Source organism: Globicephala melas, chromosome 4 (genome assembly GCF_963455315.2).
Source record: "Globicephala melas chromosome 4, mGloMel1.2, whole genome shotgun sequence".
In the NCBI taxonomy this organism is placed as follows: Eukaryota; Metazoa; Chordata; class Mammalia; order Artiodactyla; family Delphinidae; genus Globicephala; species Globicephala melas.
The window spans coordinates 65,871,185-65,888,745 of NC_083317.1; the positions used below are offsets into that span (position 1 = coordinate 65,871,185).

Sequence of the window (17,561 nt, forward strand, 5' to 3'; positions counted from 1 at the left end):
TGTTACAAAGTCATTCTAGGAAAAATGGATGCTAGAAGCTTCTATACAACTAAGTGTGAAGCCTGGTCCCCAAAACATCTTTCTTCATTTAACTAGGGGATGTCATTTTTACCTGGGAATGCTCTGAGCCTTGAGGGATGAGTCATTCACAAGATGCACAAAGAGGGGAAAGAAAGTCTAGATAGAAGAGAGATGGAGATGTGGAAGGGCTGGGATGAAGGAACTGAGGGTGTAGGAGCAGAGAGAGTGAGAGAAGCACTGCCAGGTTTAGAGCCTGCATATTCCACACTACTGAACAGTAGGCTGCTAGCGGTGACATACTGGGAGGAAAGGAGCTGAAGGAGGTGAAGCCCAACCACAGGATCCCCAGTGGGTGGGAAGAATTGAGGGTCTCCAGAGTTTCCTCTACCCACTGGGGCAGGTGTTTCTGGGATAGGAAGCTGCACGGGGAGACCACAGAAGAATCTGGTACAAATGGAAGTGTGGTAGAAGATACACCTGGAACCCAGGGTAAACCAGCAGCAACTCTAATGGCTGCTGCATTTCCACTCCTTTGGGTGGTTCAGTCTTGTCTGTGCCCCTCCTCCCCAGCCCCAAACTACAATTTCTGAAGAGACTTGCCTTGAGAGCCATTTCTTTTATTAAGGTCTCACTTGGACAGCATACAAACAGCACAAGCAGAAACTACAAGCCCACACGCAGAATAAATTATGATATTTGTATTTAAAAGTAGACAATAGAAGAAGCTGTGTTACCAGGAGGGCCTCCTGGTCCAGTGTCTGGAGATTCACAAGGTCCACCAAGAGTCTGTGATACATCTTCTGTGAGACATTTAAAGCCACGTGCTCCCCTCCAGACATACCTAATGAGGCCCAAACTCCTGCACACCAGCATAAGTACACACACAGATGCACGCACAAGTGAACAGGCAGGGAACAGCCTGTAAACAACAACTAGCTCAGCAACAAGTGAAGTGGATCCAGCTGTGTTCTCCGTGTGGCTCTGGCAGATGAGATCCTGGCACTTATCTTTCACCAACTCCCCAGCTGCCGTGGGAGGTGTGAGTGGGCCCCTGAGGCAGTGGAGGGCTGCTTCCCGAGGTGAGGGGCCCAGTTTTGTCATCCTGGACTGCAGGGTGAGTGCACTGCAGCTTCCTACACTACCCCTGCTTTGCTGTCTGGCCTGCCATGCTCTGCCCGCCACTCCCAGAAGAACAAGTGAAGAGATGTGCCCCAGGGAAGTCTACCCACTTGGAGTCCTGTGAGCTGTGGCCAAGTCTCACATGGGCCGCTACATGGGCCCCTCTCCAGCAATGTGACGCTGGGGAAGCTACCTCAGTTCTCTACGCCTCATCATCTCCATCTGTAAAAGTGGGAACGAGAGTATCTACTTCATGGGGTTATCATAAGGAATTACCGATATTTGATATTTCCAAGTACCATGCTAGACTCAAGGTAAATGTTCAAAACCTGTTTTCTTCCCTACCTTCTCCCCCATTTCTTCCTTTCTATTTTCCCATTTTCTGTTTTTAGGTTTATGTAGCCATCAGTGGTCATGTAGCCCTAGTTGGCATCCTCCTGACCAATAGGGCCTCCCCAACCTCAACAGAGATTGCCAGTGCGTGCTTCCTGCTATTGCAAAACTGCACCACTGGCAAAGTCAATGCGGGGGGCCTCCGGTGCCATCTGAGCCCAGGAGAGAGATCTGGGTCACCTGTGGCCCCATGGACACCTGACTGTCTCAGGGATGATGCCGAGGTGCCACAACGGTATAAAGACATGAACACCAAATAGAGGTGTACAGTTGGCTCTGAGCTGAGTCTGGCTGGAAGCTGGGACCTAGGGGTGGTGCCGTTCACAAAGCTGAGCAGAAACAAAACAAGCCCCTGCCAAGAGCGGGCCACCCAAAGACACAGGAGACGCCTTCCTAGCAGGTCTGCCGCCAAAAAGCCAGTCTGGTGGATCACAGTTCACAACTCTGGTTCTGCAGAAATTTTCCTTCCATTTCTCCATCTGTCTGTCCACCCAGCCATCCATCGGGTATATATGAAGAGTTCTGTACATTATAGGCTGACCAGGACAGAAGACCCTTTGTGCTCATTGAGCACCTTTTATCCAAGGGTATCCTTTATGGGCACTCGGCTGGAGTCTTTTACAGGAATGCGGTGAGGTAGGAACAAGACAGGCAATACCCCTCTTTGTATAGATCGAGAAGTGCTCCAGGTACCACAGTGCTCAAGTGAGCATAGCTGAAACATGGTAAGGGCTGGTCCAATGCAAGGCACTGGTCTATTCCCCGAAGGCCACAACAGGCCATGGTATGGCTTGTCCCGGACAGAGCTCTATGTCCAGACTTGCTCTGCTGTTCACACCAGTGTGGGTTTCAAGTCATCTTTGAAGTTCACGACAGGCTTCGAGCGGGCCCACAGCTTTTCCCAGGAAGCCAGCCTCCCAGCAGGCTCAGGGTCGCTGTCTGACGAGCCACTGTCACTGGAATCAGAGGAGCTCTGGAAGCAGATTTCACAGTAGGGCCTGTGGCAGCGGCAGAAGAACTCATCCGAGCTGCTGGATTCTGTGTCGAGGTAGCTGTGTGGAGGAGACAGGGAAGGGCAGCCTGGGGGCACTGGGGACCGCTGCAGCCGCTGCTCAGGCAGGTCCGGCGAGGCTCTGGCTCGGCGTGGGGCAGCGGGGCACAGCGCCTGGCCAGGACCAGAAGGCTGGTGAGAAAGGGCTGCGCGGCTCCCTTCGGCTCCCTGGGGCTCTGTCTGGCACTGTTTGCTGCCCTCCGGGGAGTCTGCCTTGCCTTGAGGAGCTGGGAGCAGTAAAGGCTTCCCGGAAGAGGGTCTTGCTACTCTGGAATCTGCAGTTTGGGGGTCCAGGCAGGCGCTGTCCCTAGCCTGCACATTTCGCCCAGTGCGTGCCCCAGAATCAGCCCTGTTTACCCGACGCCCCACAGAGGAGGGCACAGAACCTGGCAAGTGCGAGCGAGCCCGCTGTGCCGCGCCCCTTCTCCTCACCATGTACGGGCTGAAGCCCAGCTCCTTGGAGAGGGGCATCTTCTGGGGGCTGCAGCAGGCACTGCTCTTCCAGGGCTGCTGGGGACAGGACGGGGGACGGGGGACGGGAGCCTCAGGGCCCAGGCCCAGATCTTGGAGGACTTCCTGAAGCTTCTCCCTGATCACTGAATTCACCCTTGACGGTCGTGCTTGGGGCCCCTCTGAGTTCTCCAGCTGCCCCTGTCTCTGAAGAACAGAGCCTTCTCCACCTGGCGTGAGACCCTGCTTGAGGGCCATGGGTACCTGGTCTCTTCTCTCCACACCCTGGCTTTGCTCAGCCCACGGCTTCTGGCTGCAGCCCAAATTTAAATGGTCAGAAAAGTCTTGGGAGGCAGCAATTTTCTCCTTCTGCCCCGGTGAGGGGCTGGTGTCCTCCACAGGCCCCTTGACGCCTTGTACACCTGAGGCGGGTGCTGAGGTACTCTGGGAGTCCTGGGTGGCCGGGCTGGTATCACTCAGAGAGTCAGGGAGACATTTCAAAGACCCTTGAGCTGCTAGGCTATGGGGAGGGGCTGCAGCCAGGATGTCCTTGCTGTGGGAAGAGGCAGGCGGGACAGCCCCTTCGGGGGGGTCACAGGTGCACTCAGCTGACATCAGCCTCACCAGCTTCTCTTTGGCGTTGTTTACTTGTTCTTGCAAGCTTTCAATCACAGCATTTTTCTGTAAAACAAAAGCAAAACCATCAACAAAAGATGCTGCTGAGGGCTTTCACACTGTCTCCCATGCTGGAGAAAGGGTGGCATCAGAAGACATTGGTTTAAATCCCAGTTTCTCCACGTATTAGCTGGTGATCTTAGGCTCTGAGGAGGTCCCTCCGTGAGGTGAAATGAGATGACGCATACAAAGCATCTGGCACAAGAGCTGCCACGTGTGCTCAGCAACGGTTTACTATGATTTACTGCTGTATGATCTCAGCCTCCCCATACATCCCCAGACTGTGGCACTGTCTGCGAGAAGGGCGGTCAGGGGAGGCACAGTCTAGCTGCCCGCTGGCTGCTGCAGCACCCGCTCAACTTTGCTCAGAACACAGGGGGTCAGGTCACTCTGCAGGACACCAGTCAGAACAGTGTTTGGGATGGCCCAACTCTGGGTATGTCATACTTCTGCAAGATACAGATGACCTTGAGGCATCTCTGAAGGGAATGAAGGAATAGGGAAACAAGCATTTTGCCAGTTGCTAAACAGCCTAGAAAATGGGAAGAACAAGAAGGATGGAGATTCCTGGGCCAAAGTGAAAAGACTGGAGCCAGGGGTGGGGGTGGGGCAGTTTAGGGGGGAATGAGAATCTCAGGTTGGTGTTATCACCTCCCCTGGCTGGAACTTGCGGGTAGGAGGCCAAAGCTACCAATGTGGCACTATCAGCTGTCGGTATCTCCCAAAGGAGTGCAGGCATCAGAATTACGGGAGAAACTCAAAAAAAAAAAAAAAAAAAGGATTATTGGGCCTAAGTCCCTGATAGCTTGATTCAGTAGAACTAGAAGAGAGCCCAGAAGATAAATGAAGTTGGGCAGTTCTGCTGGTGAGCTGCCTACCTGCTGCATGGCTGTCAGTTGCTAAACAGGCAGTGCCCGGGAGGCTGGCAGGTGACAGCTGCAGAGATGTGCCTGTTCTAACTGCAGGACCATGGGGCATGAAGTAGGAGGAAGAGTAACAGCAGTGGGTGTGCCCTGAGCATCCTTTGGTGCTACAGCAGCTGATCGTCTAGTTTAGACCTGATGTCCACCTTCTGGAATTTCTCATGTTCAAAAGCAGTGGAGCAGGAGAGAGATCATCGTGGGGAGCTGATGGGTCTTGGGGCAGATGACACGGGGTCGAGAGTTTGGAGAAGATAATGAGAAGTGCTTGTCCAAATACCAAAATGCTGCCTCTCTGCTGTCAGCCTCTTTAGAAGCTGAGGATGAGCATCTGGATGTCCATTTATTATGCCCTAGAAGTAAAAGGATGCTTCCCTTCTTTCGGATTCCTGACACAACTTGCCTATGAATTGAATTTGTGGTTTCTTCTCAAGTAGATATGGAAGAGTTGCCCAGAAGTGAACCTTTGAGGGAACAGTAAATTAGGTAAACTAGTCCAGCAAGAGTCTTCTGGCAGCAACTCCAAGGCAAACCTACTGCTCCCTACTTATAAGCAGGAAGGTGATTTTTCTGATTATTGGTACTCCCAGTGTCATCCTGGTTTAGACTTCTCTTACCCTCAGGAGGGAGTTCCGAACCAGTGAGCAACTGGTGAATAAGCGGAAGGACTTGCAGCTGAGCACCTGCCTGCTCATTCTCCCTTTTCCTCAGCCACAGAGCGGTAAGCTGGGCGTTGTCGCGGAAGTGTAGGTGACTCAAGGACTCGCCAGGAGCAGAGCGGGTGAGTAACAGGAAGACATTCACTCAGGCTCTTCGTGATATCTGGGTGGTGCCAGGTATCTCTCTGAGCATCTCACGGGGGTGACTGCGCTGGCTGCACTGGAGGGACCCCAACTCTCTTCCTCCTCACCAGCCCTTCCTCGTGAAGCCCACCTGGCACATTCTCACGCTGGCTTCAGGAGGCCCTACCGCCTCACAGAGCTGGGAGGGAGCCATCAGCTGATGACAGCTACCCCAGCAAGTGAACTCTGAGTGCTGCCTTTTTTTTTTTTTTACATCTTTATCGGAGTATAATTGCTTTACAATGGTGTGTTAGCTTCTGCTTTATAACAAAGTGAATCAGTTATACATATACATATGTTCCCATATGTCTTCCCTCTTGCGTCTCCCTCCCTCCCACCCTCCCTATCCCACCCCTCCAGGCGGTCACAAAGCACCGAGCTGATCTCCCTGTACAGCCACTATGGAGAACAGTATGGAGGTTCCTTAAAAAACTACAGATAGAACTACCATATGAGTGCTGCCTTTTTGTGCCTTATCCACAAATTCCTTAGAGTATAGGAAAAGAGTACAAACCTTGAGTTGGGAATAATACTCTTCTCTAGCAAACCAAACATCTGAAGCTGGCTGGTGACAGATTTAGAAACACCAGCCTAATCAGTAAATCTCCCTTCTTACAGAAAAGGAAGTGGGACTCTGTTTTCACCATGGCTGCATACTAATCAGAAGCGTGGTTTGCCACGGTGAGACCAGAATCTGACTGACCACGGCAGCTGCACTGAAACGAGCTTATTAATGATCACTTTTGGCACACCCAGGGAAGCAACACATCCACAGGCATGTTTCATAAGGTGCAGGCCACAGGGAGAAATGGAATCTCCCCCTCTTTCTGTGTTCCAAGGAAGAAAAGTAAAGGTGAGTTTCCTCTGCTGCAGAGCGTAGAAGGGAGGTTCTTCAAGCTCTGGGAAGGTTCTACCTGCTGGCCTCCACACAGCCTGGGATGTCAGGGATGGATGCTGCCCCAAACAGCCTTTGGGGACCATTGCCATGGGGAAAGGGAGGCAAGAATGAGAAGATGGACTGCCCAGATGGTGCGAAAGTAGGAGGAGGACACTGGGGCAGCAGAGGGGCTGCAGAGGAAGGAAATGCAGCCGAGAAGCTGGGGTTACGGAGGCAGGAGAGATTCTTGTGTTCATCCACTGGGCAGTGCTGGAGCTGGGGATTCAGATACCGGAAACTCTCTAGACCTGCCGCAGGGCTCTGGGATGGGCTGCTGGTTCTCAGGCCTGCTCTGGGAAAGGTGTTCAGGTGTGGGGTGTCGGGGACAGGAGTCCAGCATTTTACTACCTAAGCATCTGCTCCCTATTAGGGCCCTGCCTCTGCAGACTCAAGGCATCTTTTTGGTAGAGCGGATTCAGTCACTGCATGGGAAACAGGGTAGCATGGCAGGAGTACAAAAAGAACGTCACAAATTACCATAAGGCTAAAGAGTCAGGCCACTTGGCTGTTCCAACATTAGCTGATTGTGAATGAAAACCATCCTGGGTGTTCTCGCCAAGTTTCTGGCCTTCTGTTTAGCTGAAAAAAAATGTTTCTTTGAAGACTTCAGAGAGTATCAATGGCAATGCTACTCCCTTGCCAGGTGGGAAGAAATCTGGCTCTGAAAAAAGGTCCTGAATGCTTGATAAATAGTAAAGAAATAGTAAAGAATAGTAAAGAAATAGTAAAGAAAGGACAAGTATTATTACTCTGATGGAAAAAAAGGTCCAGAACCAAGGGAATGGTGCGAGGGACTGAGGGTGCTTGGGGAGCTGAATCCCTTCATTGGTTACGTTCCTTAGGTCCCCATCACACCATCCTTTCGCATAGGGACTATTAGCACCCGGTGTCAGTCCAATATGAAAAAGCATAATTTCCCATATAGCACCTACTCAGGTATGTTCTCTACTAAAACAAAAATATGGAATATAATTTAGTTAGCGTGAAAAAACTGGCTAATTCCTCTGGGCCCCATGCCTCCTCTCTGAGGCAGTGCAGCCTCAAGCTTTCCCATGTGTTTTCTTCAAGCCCACATCACTCTGCCCAGTTCTGGGAGAGGTGCCAAATCTGGCTGAAGAACAGAAGAAAGAGGACTGGGGGCTCCCTTGTCTCTGCCTTGGCGCTACTGCGATATTCAGAAGCTCTATTCATCCTTCCTCCCCATCTTTAGACACCTCTTAATTTTCTGGGTTGGTAGGATGATTGAGATTTCTAGTTAGCACCTGGAAAAGACAGTAAGGAGCCCCATAGGATCTTGGAAACAAGGGCACTACTCTATGTAAAGAAAGAGTGTATCACACAGCAGAAGCTAGCATCCACTACTCCTCAGGGCCTTTACAATGCTGTTCCCCACACCTGAAATGCTTTTCCCTGCACTCTTTGCCTGGCTAATTTGTAGTTAACCTTCAGCTCTCAGCTCAGAGAGTCTTTTCCTACCACTCTAAATTAGGTTCCCTTGTCCTCACCACTCTTTCTTCCCACTCTGATTTTTCCCTTCATAATTCTTATCACCATTTATAACTATATGGCTACTTGATCCGTATCTATTTCCTCCACTACACTGTGAGCTCCACGAAGGTAGGGACTCTGTTTGTTTTGTTCATCAGCACTTAGCACAATGCCTGGCACACATCTGTCCAATGAATGAATGAAGTGGGTGAGGGTCAGCAATGGGAGGGGCACTGGCGAAACGTTGAGGTTTTGCTTGCTGCTAAGGGAGACCAGAATGGCTAGGAATTGGGGAAATGGGAGGAGGAGAAAGAATGTTAGCAATGAGGCATATGGGGCCCACCAATGCATGACTGGAGTTCTTTATAGAGAATCCAGCAGGCAGGGTCTCGCTTACTTCTGTGAGGAGTCTCTCCATGGAGTTTTTCTCTCCTCTAACGTGGCAACTCTGTTCCTCACCATACTGGGTGTGCAAGCTTTTGCTGGGAGTGCTGAAATATTTGGCCATGTGTCTGACTGTTTGGTTTTCCTCTTCAAATGCCTTCCATTGCTTCAGCTGTTGGATAAAAGAACACATGTTATTTATTTAATTACACACCCAGAAACACATTCTCTCACTCTTCCTCAAAAACACCAAGGAATGACAGTATCATAGATAAATGCACAAACTATTCTCTCCTCAAAATGTACTTTACTCTGGAAAGTTCACAGACAGCAATGACAGAAGGTTTAGAGAATGTAAAGGTTATATCATTTAAAAAATGCCAAAGGAAGAAGATGACAGGTTGATGAAACAGAACCATCGGCTGGACCCATCTACCAACCCACTGCTGGACTGGTCAAAGAAAACCAGAGCTGAGGTGGACTTCTAGAGCCACATTCTCAAGCCAGAGTTTAGGCGCTATAACAGGGTTAAGCAATCTAAACACTGTATTTCAAATGAAGCTGGTTTTAGTTGTATGCAGCTGTTCTTAATTATTCTCATGTGTTGAGTGATGGTGTGCTTACTGTTATTGAAAACCCAGGTCCGGGCTTCCCTGGTGGCGCAGTGGCTGAGAGTCTGCCTGCTGATGCAGGGGACACGGGTTCGTGCCCCGGTCCGGGAAGATCCCACGTGCCGCGGAGCGGCTGGGCCCGTGAGCCATGGCCGCTGAGCCTGCGCGTCCGGAGCCTGTGCTCCGCAACGGGAGAGGCCACAACAGTGAGAGGCCCGCGTACCGCAAAAAATAAAAAAAAGAAAACCCAGTTCCTCCTAGAGGACTTTTTTTTTACATTTAACTTATTTTTTTATACAGCAAGGTCCTATTAGTTATCTATTTTATACAAATTAGTGTATACCTGTCAATCCCAATCTCCCAGTTCATCCCACCCCCACCCCTGCCTTCCTTGCTTGTGTCCATACGTTTGTTCCCTCTAGAGGACTTCTAACCCAAGTCAGTGATCAAGGCTCAGAGAAACAGAAAACCACAAATGTCAATAAAAATTAATAAAAATGATAGAACATCAGGTCTGCGATCTGTCTTTTTTCCTTGACAAATGAGGAAAGACTCAGAAGGAGGATGATTTGTCTAGGTCCACATGGCTACTTAGCCTCAGAGTCACAGCTGTAATGAGGGCACTGTGCCACACTGCACGTCCTCAACACAGCTGATGAGAGAGACTGTCAACTGTGAGGTCCTAGGGAACGTTTTTCAGGAGATACTGGTTTTGAGAACCAGTCTATGGATGCACAGGCTGGTTTAGTTTAACAGGGATGGGACTGAACAGAGAACATTCACAAACAGTGACACGCTCCTGAGCCCGTGGGACACTGTCTCCTCCTGGCGAATGCTAGGGACGTGATGCCAGGGGAGGCCACAGCACTGAAGGCATCTTTTCCCTTAGGGATTCTCATAATTAAGAGCCCTAGTGATAGACGCTGGGCACTCTGGGACCTTAGCTCTAGAAATGATGCTGAGATACCTGTGGGGAACCTCACAGGGATCCTGGGATGTCTTTGTTTGCTCATCAAACATTTACTGAGCTCTGACTATGGAAAGTAACCTAAATTTGGTAAATCTCAGATAGGATTCTAAATCCTGCCATCAATTTCAATACCACATTCTGCCCAAGTCCTCTTGGGTCCTCTGTTAACTCAGCATGAGTCCTTCATGGTACCAGGAGTCTGTGTGACCTGTGCTGGGTCGGGCCAGGAACCGCCCTGTCAGATGCCCTTCTTGAAGGCTCCCTCCCCAGGGTGCTGTCCTCTCAACACCCTGCTCAGGAGCTACTGGAGCCCAGCACTACAGGGTCACTGTACAGCCATGGGTGGATGGCGTTGACCGCCAGCGCTGCTCTCCTAGCACTGGCCCTAGCAGTGTTGCACTATCTCTATGTCTCCTCAGGGCCCCCTCATTTCCCTAGCAGCACAGCTTTTCCTTTCTCTCCCCCCAGCACCTCCAGACCAAGCCCTCCCTGCAGAGCTGCTGGAGGAACTGCTCAACATTGGTGTAAGGGCACTTCCAAGGCTTTTCGTCTGTCTCACCCTAAGCTGGCTGGGTGGAGCCAGGGTGGCCCCTGACTAAAGCCCCCTGCCCCTCCAACCCCCTCCCCCTTAATTCCCCATTTGTGAAGGTCCTGGTCCTTAAGACTTGACTCTTCAGGATTTCTGGAATATGGCTAGAAATGACCCTTAGGTCATAATTTCAGGACCTCCCCACGGCCCTTCCTTCAGAAGGACAGGGAGTCTTGTTTTCTCGGCATCTGGGTATGTGCGTGTAGCAGGCAGAAAATGGCCCCCCAAAGACGCTTCCCTCCTAATCCAGGAACTTGTAAAATAGGTTACCTTACATGGCAGAAGGAATTCTGCATACGTTATTGAGTTTAAAACTGTGAGATGGGGAGATTATTCTGGATCATCCAGGTGGGCCCAATGTCATCACAAGAGTCCCTATAAGAGGGAGGCAGGACGGGAGATGTGACAATGGAAAGAGAGGTCAGAAAGAGAGACTTGAAGATGCTGTGCTGCTGGCCCTGAACATGGAAGAAGGAGCCGTGGATCGAAGAAAATGCAGGAAAATGCACGGAAACAGATTCTGCCCCAAAGTCCCCGGAAGCAACGCAGACCTACTAACAACTTGATTTCAGCCAAATGAGACCCATGTTAGATCTCTGACCTCCAGAACGATAAGGCATTAAATGTGTATTATTTTAAGGCACTCTGTTTGTGGGAATTTGTTATAGCAGCAATAGGAAACCAAGCAGTGGGATTAAGTCTCGGGTCTTTAATGGGGTGCACTGGGGCCTTCAGAAGTTCACCCCATGTGCCTCTCTCACCTCCTGCCACTCTCCCCTTGTTTCAATTTGTGCTTCGAAAAGAGCAAAGGCTCATGGTGTTCCAAACACCTCCTCTTCTCTCTCATACCTCTCTGCCTCTGTCAGAGGGTTTCCCCCGTCGGAAATGCCACCCACTGCTCTTCCCCCGTCTGTGCTGTGAACATTTCTTACTCCTCATTCAAGGTGGGCCCAAGCACCTCATTTTCTGAGACGGTGTTACCAAGTTCCCAGACAGGCTGGGGTACCCCTTCCTTGACATCGTGTAACATCCTCAAACACTATAACACAAGGGTTATAAATCCTTTCACGTCAGCTCCCAACTAGACCTAGAGTGAGGCCGTGTGTTTAACTGCCTGTTCCCAACAGTTAATATTTGGATGGACAGATACACGGACAAATGAAGGAAGCTTTCCTTTAAAAAGCTCATCTGTCTGGTAAGGTGCTGAGACATTTACAGAGGACTATAAGGCAGAGTAGAAAGTCGTGAGTACCTTCCTGGAGGAGCAGATGAAACACTTGCAGGTTTAGAGGATAAAATAATGTCCTACCGCAGGACCCACCTGCCTCTCAGAGGTGGAGGGAGGGGTGTGTGTGTGTGGGAGGATGGGTCACATCTAAGTCACAAAAGCAGAGGCTGGCTCACTACTGGTGATGACCTCAGCGTTTGGCGTAAACACTTAGGCATTTCCTGAGGGCCTGTGGAGAATGCTACTTAGTCCACTTAGCTCTTCAGTCACATCGTCCATTTCACCCAGCTTTCTGGCACTGCCTACCTGCCCTTGAGGTGTCTGTGCCTTTGCTTTCATAAATCCCTCCCATCACAGTCCAGTTTGAAGGCTCAGTAGCAAGAAAGAAGCCTGCCTCCCTGCTCCCTTCCCTCTCCTTGTGGCTCTCCTCACACACTTCTCCAAATTCGCTCAGCTGTCCTACTGTCCTGGGAATATCCAGTCTCTGGTCTCACAGGGAGAATATTACTTCAACCAAAGGCCACAGAGTCAGAGGGGAAAATCAATTCAGGGGCACACAGAAAACCTGAAAAACCTCAGTTACTTTTACATTTTGAAAAACAATTTACCTCCTACACCTAAAATACAATTGACTATAAAATATATTTTTTTGTTTCAGATCATGGTCAGTTCAAGAGGAGGAAAAGCATGAGAGAGAAAATAGAAAAGATACAGTATGAGAAAGGAAGCTCAAGACAGCTAGGAGGACTGAGATAGAGAGAAGGAAAGAGAAAGGCCAACACAGTCCATCTGCCCAGTTCCGGTACCCCAGCCCCAGTAATTCCATTTCCACTCCCGCTTCAACAAACCAAGTGCCTGTCCTTAGTTCAAACCCGGAAGCCAGATTCCAAGATGAACTTCATCTTGTATTTTTATGTCTGTGTATAAGATGGAAGTGCACCTAAATATCACTATGGTCCCAGGTCCTGAAGATTTAAACACGGAGGAAAGTGGAAATCTTGTGTCTGAGGCTTAGGATACAAGAGGGACAGAGGCGAGTGCGGGGGGAGAGAGGAAACCTAAGTAGGGCCACATCAGGGAGTTTACTGATTCACTCAATTTTCAGATGGAGGTCTTGTGTTAGATCAGGAAAGCTTTCTTCTAATAGTTCCTTGGTGATTACTTCTGCTCTAAATTATCTTGTTCTCTTTCAGAGACTCCTATTAGCTTTAAATCATATCCTTAGACCTGCCCTCCATATTTTCTAGTCTCTCATTTTTTTCCTGTGTCCTTGTTTTCTGTTTCCTTAAATTAACCCACTAAGTCAGTATTTTGCCATGCCCAGCTGCCTATTCAATGCTTCTATTGGCGTTTTAAATTTAACACAATCTTTTTCATCCTTATTCAATATTTCATGATCTAAGATTATGTCGTTTTCATAATGGTTTGCTTTAGTCAAAGAGGGGCAATAACCTTTGAATCCTATTGATAAGACTAATCAGATACCTTCTAAAAACATTCTGTTTTACTTCAGAGGAAGGTAGCTTCTCTAATCTTCAGAAATCTGTGGTCCTTTTATTGTGAACTGCAGAATCTCTTCATAGATCCTTTCCCCCTGAATTCATAGTCTTCCGTGGGAAAAGCTATAGTTTCCTGGTATATAATAAATACATTCTCCTGGCTTTTCCCTCATCATCCCAAGATGGCTGCCATAACTTCAAGCATCAAAAACATTCAAGATAGGAGGAAAGTAGAAGAGGCGACGCCAGCCACCCCCACAGCTTTTTTTTAGGAAAGCAAAAGCTTTCTCAGAAGCCTCCCAGAAAACCTTTGGTGTTCAAAACTGTGTTACATGGGTACACCTAGCTATAAGGGAGGCTGGCAAAGCAAGTGTTTAGCTCTTTCAGACTAGTAGAGATGAATTGAGGAACAAAGGTTTGGCAATGGGTGGATGGGTTACCAATCAACAATGTTGGCCCCAGGGCCTAAGGAGTGGGCTTCCCAAAAGTCTCCTCTCCACTCTCTTTTACCCATCTCCCAGGGAGGAACAGCCCTGGCATTTCATAGCCCTTTTCTGCTACATCCCAGACAAATAAGACTCAGCTCTCAAAGGCTTCCTTCAATCCAGTTCTTATAACATTAAGATTCAACAAAAATTCCTCTAGTTTCTGGCTCAGAGGCAATGCCCATCCTTGATTTTTTTTTTTTTTTTTTTTCGGTACGTGGGCCTCTCACTGCTGTGGTCTCTCCCGTTGTGGAGCACAGGCTCCAGACGCGCAGGCTCAGCAGCCATGGCTCACGGGCCCAGCCGCTCCGCGGCATGTGGGATCTCCCCGGACCGGGGCATGAACCCGTGTCCCCTGCATCGGCAGGCGGACTCTCAACCACTGCGCCACCAGGGAAGCCCCCATCCTTGATTTTTAGTGCTGCTGCTACAGAGCTTTCCATATTTGTTCATCCTCTTGAGTATTTTAATGAGAATTTATGAAAGGGAAAAAGAGTAAAGGGCCTCTGCCTGTGTCATACTATCGTGCCCCAAAGTGCACTCTTCACTTTTATAAATACACTGCCACCCTCCATCAGGCAACACTTTAATTACCGGTTAGCTCCCTCATGGAGAAGTCATACATGGTCAACTGGTAACTGCACTGGGAATAAGGATAGGGTAGTGAGGGTGTCGTGGGATGAGGGAAGCCTCGGGAGGAAGAAAAAGAGAACTAGAAGGGACACAAAACAAGTGCTTAATGCCAAGCTCATTAACTTGGATGTATGTGGCTCAGTGGTACCCTGGGGCATAACGTGAATAATTTAACATCACTTTCCTTTCAGAGCTTATGGATTCCTTCACCTTTCTCTCTGACTCTCTTTCTTTCTGTTTGCTGTCTGGATATTTCCCCTTCTATCTTCCTCCCTTGTTTGATTTTTTCTTAATCCTCATAATAAGAAATACATTTTATTTTATTTTATTTTTTAACATCATTATTGGAGTATAATTGCTTTACATTGTTGTGTTAGTTTCTGCTTTATAACAAAGTGAATCAGGTATACGTATACATATATCCCCACATCCCCTCCTTCTTGAGTCTCCCTCCCACTCTTCCTATCCCACCCCTCCTATCCCACCCCTCTAGGTGGTCACAAAGCACGGAGCTGATCTCCCTGTGCTATGCAGCTGCTTCCCACTAGCTAGCTATTTTACATTTGGTAGTGTATGTATGTCCACGCCACTCTCTCACTTTGTCTCAGCTTACCCTTCCCCCTCCCCGTATCCTCAAGTCCATTCTCTACGTCGGCATCTTTATTCCTGTCCTGCCCCTAGGTTCTTCAGAACCTTTTTTTTTTTTAGATTCCATATATGTGTGTTAGCATACGGTATTTGTTTTTCTCTTTCTGACTTACTTCACTCTGTATGACAGACTCTAGGTCCATCCACCTCACTACAAATAACTCAATTTCGTTTCTTTTTATGGCTAAGTACTATCCCATTGTATATATGTGCCACATCTTCTTTATCCATTCATCTGTCAATGGATACTTAGGTTGCTTCCATGTCCTGGCTACTGTAGATAGTGCTGCAATGAACATTGTGGTACATGACTCTTTTTGAATTATGGTTAAGAAATACATTTTAAATTTAGTTTTTACTTTTTCCTTATTGTAAAAAGAAAAGGAAGGTTCTACATTTTCCTCTTTTTATTAAAAAGAAAGAAAAGGCATTTTAAATTTCATAAAGACCCAAATGCACTTTTCTCTGAATGTGCAATTGCAAACAGGAAAGAAGGAAAGGTTCCTCACTGCCAGGCTAGTACAAGAAATGACATTATCAGGATGAAGGGGGAACTGGGGATGCATGCAGCAGACTGGAGGGTGGGTAGAAAAGCAGGTCTGTGAGGCACCCACCTGGGCAGAAGCGGGTGCCACTACTTGGCTACTCTGGTCAGCCCTCCTTACTGACCGGGAGCAGAGTGGCTCCTTCAGGACAGCGAGGAGAGAAGAACAGAGGGAGCCAGCTCACTAGGAACCCCACCTTCCTTCTGACTCTCTAATCAATGGCACCCAAAAGTCTCAGTAGGAAACAAAGTGAGCAATTTATCACACCCAGCAAAGTCTCTGGAATGATGGGGTGGATTGGTCCTCCAAGTTCTCCCTAGAGCATACCTGGGGAATGAAGATGAAGCAGTTGATTGTGGTTGTGCAAACAAAGATACTTCCAGATGTGAGTCCATAGACCAGGTTGGGCCAGGAGTGCAAGTATCTGGTGACCACAAAAAGAAGCCCCGCAGCCAGCACCACGAGGTTGACCCCAACCATGATGGTTAAAGACTGATTCACAGGAGGAGAGCTGACATGGTCCGTCAAGCCAGCCAGGTAGGCCCCATAGAGCAGCAGCAGGCCCTGGACAAAGAGGAGAAGAACCGGAGGCTCAGAGAAGTGAAATATCAGGCTTGGGGTCCAAGAGCAGTAGGGTTGGGACCAATTTCCTCACCTGTAAAATAGGGATAATAATACCTACCTTAAAGGGTTGCTATGAGGAGGATTTACTAAGATAGCACTTGGGACTACCCTTAGGGTGGTCCCCTTACACCTCATGTATGCGTGATAAATTTCATTTTCCTCTCCTCTGAGAATTCGCTTATCAGAGGTCAGCAAGTCAGCCATCAGAGAGGACTCTGCCAGGATGAGGTACAGGATAGGATGATACGTGCAGGTAGGAGCCCTACAGAAAGGACTGCCAGGCACTGGGAGGGCAAGGGGCGCACCATGCTGCTGGTGGTGAGGGCTTCCGCATCCACTGTGTGCTTCTGCACTGCATGGAGCTGAGGGGCATGCAGAAGCTGAAATAGCCCTGTGGTCCCCTTGTCAAGCCATGTGCCACGGCAGGGGAAGCACTGGAGGAAGGGGCTCTTTTTTCTAATGCTCCCACAGGCACCATCTGCTTGCCAAGCCCTGCACCTGCAAGAATGCATCTGCCCGGAAGGGATGCCTTTTTCTAATTCACACAAAGGATCTCTATAGGCTAGCAGCAGCTCTGTGCCAGTGGGTGTTTATGGGAGACGAAGAGTGAAAAAAGAAGAGAACAAAGGCAGGCTGGGACCTGGACAGGACCGTGGGACAGGCACAGGCAGCAAAGGCCTCATCTATACCCTTCACCCTCTTTGTAACATTCCCTGCCCCGCCCCCCCAGAACCCAGGGCCCTATTCTTTCCTCTTTGTCATGAATGTAAACCCGCTCTCAGATTTCTCATTTGTACTACACAGAAAATGGCTCACAGCTTCTTAAAGTGCTGCCTCTCCTAGAAGGAGCTACATTTAAACAGAAATCAAAGCTTTAATCAATAATACATAATATATAGATTCAACGTATGTTCGCCAGATTCGGGGCAAAGCTCTGTGCTGGGGTAGGTGTAGGGCAGGAAGCAGTGTTGCCAAGTGGAAGTCATGGTTCTGGCTTTTAAGAAGCTCAGTCTGGTTGGGAGATTTAAGGCAAGCACCCAAATATCAATGTTTTATGACACAGGATATGAAGCTGCCACGGGGGATGAGGTGGGGTGGGAACTACAGGGACTCAGAGTGAGAACTAATAATAAAAGTAAGGTCAGGTATCAGCAGGGTACCTGCCAGTGGCCCTGAAATCACACGATCTGACCAACTTCATCTGCAGGGATGGCCCTTAAGACAACTGTTTGGAGGACTGGCTGTGCCTACAGTGAAGGAGTAAGCACAGCAGGGATGCTGTCTGGGTGCCCCGAATGCTCAGTGTCCCAAAGGGGGCCAAATGTGGCCGCCCTGAGATCGTCAATGACTAGAGGACATACAAGTCAGCAGGCCAGTGGGGCCTGACTTTTGGATAACTGACGCCATCAGGCAGCATTTGGCAGAGTTAGATCATTAGTAATTTAATCA

The 17,561-nt window shown here is 48.9% G+C and overlaps 1 protein-coding gene across 3 annotated transcripts in view; it reads right to left on the bottom strand.

Moving 5' to 3' along the window:
• Positions 1-664: 664 nt before the first annotated feature.
• Positions 665-17,561, bottom strand: part of GPR156 (G protein-coupled receptor 156) — a 94,985-nt gene continuing 78,088 nt past the window's right edge. For all 3 annotated transcript variants that reach the window (XM_060298123.1, XM_060298124.1, XM_030857674.2), the window contains 3 exons: positions 15,816-16,052; positions 8,294-8,452; positions 665-3,715 (listed from right to left, as the gene is read on the bottom strand). In XM_060298123.1, coding sequence (XP_060154106.1) covers positions 2,366-3,715; positions 8,294-8,452; positions 15,816-16,052 — 1,746 coding nt within the window. In that variant the 3' untranslated portion in view covers positions 665-2,365. The remainder of the gene's footprint in view (positions 3,716-8,293; positions 8,453-15,815; positions 16,053-17,561) is intronic.